Genomic DNA, 1,024 nt, shown 5'->3' with positions numbered 1-1,024 from the left:
GCGTTGCATGTGTCACTGCCCGCCTGATGGGGTTGGTCTCCCCCCCCCCCCCTCCCCCCTGGCCCGTGCCAATCGCTCACCCTCGGCTCCCGGTCCCCCCCCCCCCCCCCTCTCCCCCTCCCAGATTGGCCTCGTGGCTTTCTTCGTTTTGCAAACCTTTCAGCCGGAGTCGCTCCTGGCGCGGGCCCTGCGCGGGGCACTGGTGCTGCCCTCCTTCGCGGAGTTCTGCGAGGATCTGATCGAGTGCCTGGAGTCCGTCCGCCACGACACATATGGCCAAGTGGCGTCCTACATCCCGGCCCTGGCACAGGCGGATCCCGACAAGCTGGCCTTTGCCATTTGCAGTGTCGATGGCCAGCGCTTTGCCTATGGCGATTACCAGAATGTCTTTTCCATGCAATCCACCTGCAAGCCCTTCGCCTATTGCCTGGCGGCCCAGGAGAACGGTCTCGAGGCGGTGCACCGGCACATCGGCCGGGAGCCGAGCGGCGCGCGGTTCAATGCCTTCGCTCTCAATCGTCACGGTCTGCCGCACAACCCGATGATCAATGCCGGGGCCATCACGGCCCATTCGTTGATCCGGTCGAACTGGCGCTCCTCCAGGCGCATCCACTACATCATCGACACTTTCCAGTGCGCCCCCCCCCCACCCCCCCCCTCCTCGCCGCCCATTTCCGTCACGGTGTTTCTGTTTCCCATCCCCCCCCTCCCCCCCCCCTCTCTCCCCCCCCTCTCTCCCACGCGCCCCCGCCCCCCCCCCCCCCCCCCCCCCCCCCCCCCCCCCCCCCCCCCTTGCTGACCGTGCGCCGGCTCCTCCGGCCCTTTAACCCCACCCGTGGTTGGGCTCCCCCCCCCTCAACCCGCCCGGTTTCCCGGCCGGACCCCGGGCGGCTGGTGCGAAATTGGCCCCCCCCCCCCTTCAGGTTTCCCCCGGGGCCCCCCTTCTGGGGTTTGGCGGTTTTTCCCTTTGGCGACAGTCCCCGTTCCCCCCCCCCCCCCCTCCCCCCCTCTGCCTTTTTGTCGC

At 69.1% G+C, this 1,024-nt stretch overlaps 1 protein-coding gene across 1 annotated transcript in view; it reads left to right on the top strand.

Moving 5' to 3' along the window:
* H696_00453 (hypothetical protein) overlaps window positions 1-1,024 on the top strand; it is a gene marked incomplete at both ends in the record, with an annotated part of 2,917 nt that overhangs the window by 599 nt on the left and 1,294 nt on the right. The window contains one exon of the mRNA XM_009494308.1: window positions 125-633. Within this exon, the coding sequence (XP_009492583.1) occupies window positions 125-633 (509 nt within the window). The remainder of the gene's footprint in view (window positions 1-124; window positions 634-1,024) is intronic.

Source organism: Fonticula alba, assembly GCF_000388065.1.
Source record: "Fonticula alba strain ATCC 38817 unplaced genomic scaffold supercont2.1, whole genome shotgun sequence".
NCBI lineage: Eukaryota > Rotosphaerida > Fonticulaceae > Fonticula > Fonticula alba.
The sequence above is the reverse complement of the archived record's forward strand: the minus strand, read 5'-3'. Positions and strand labels throughout refer to the sequence as shown.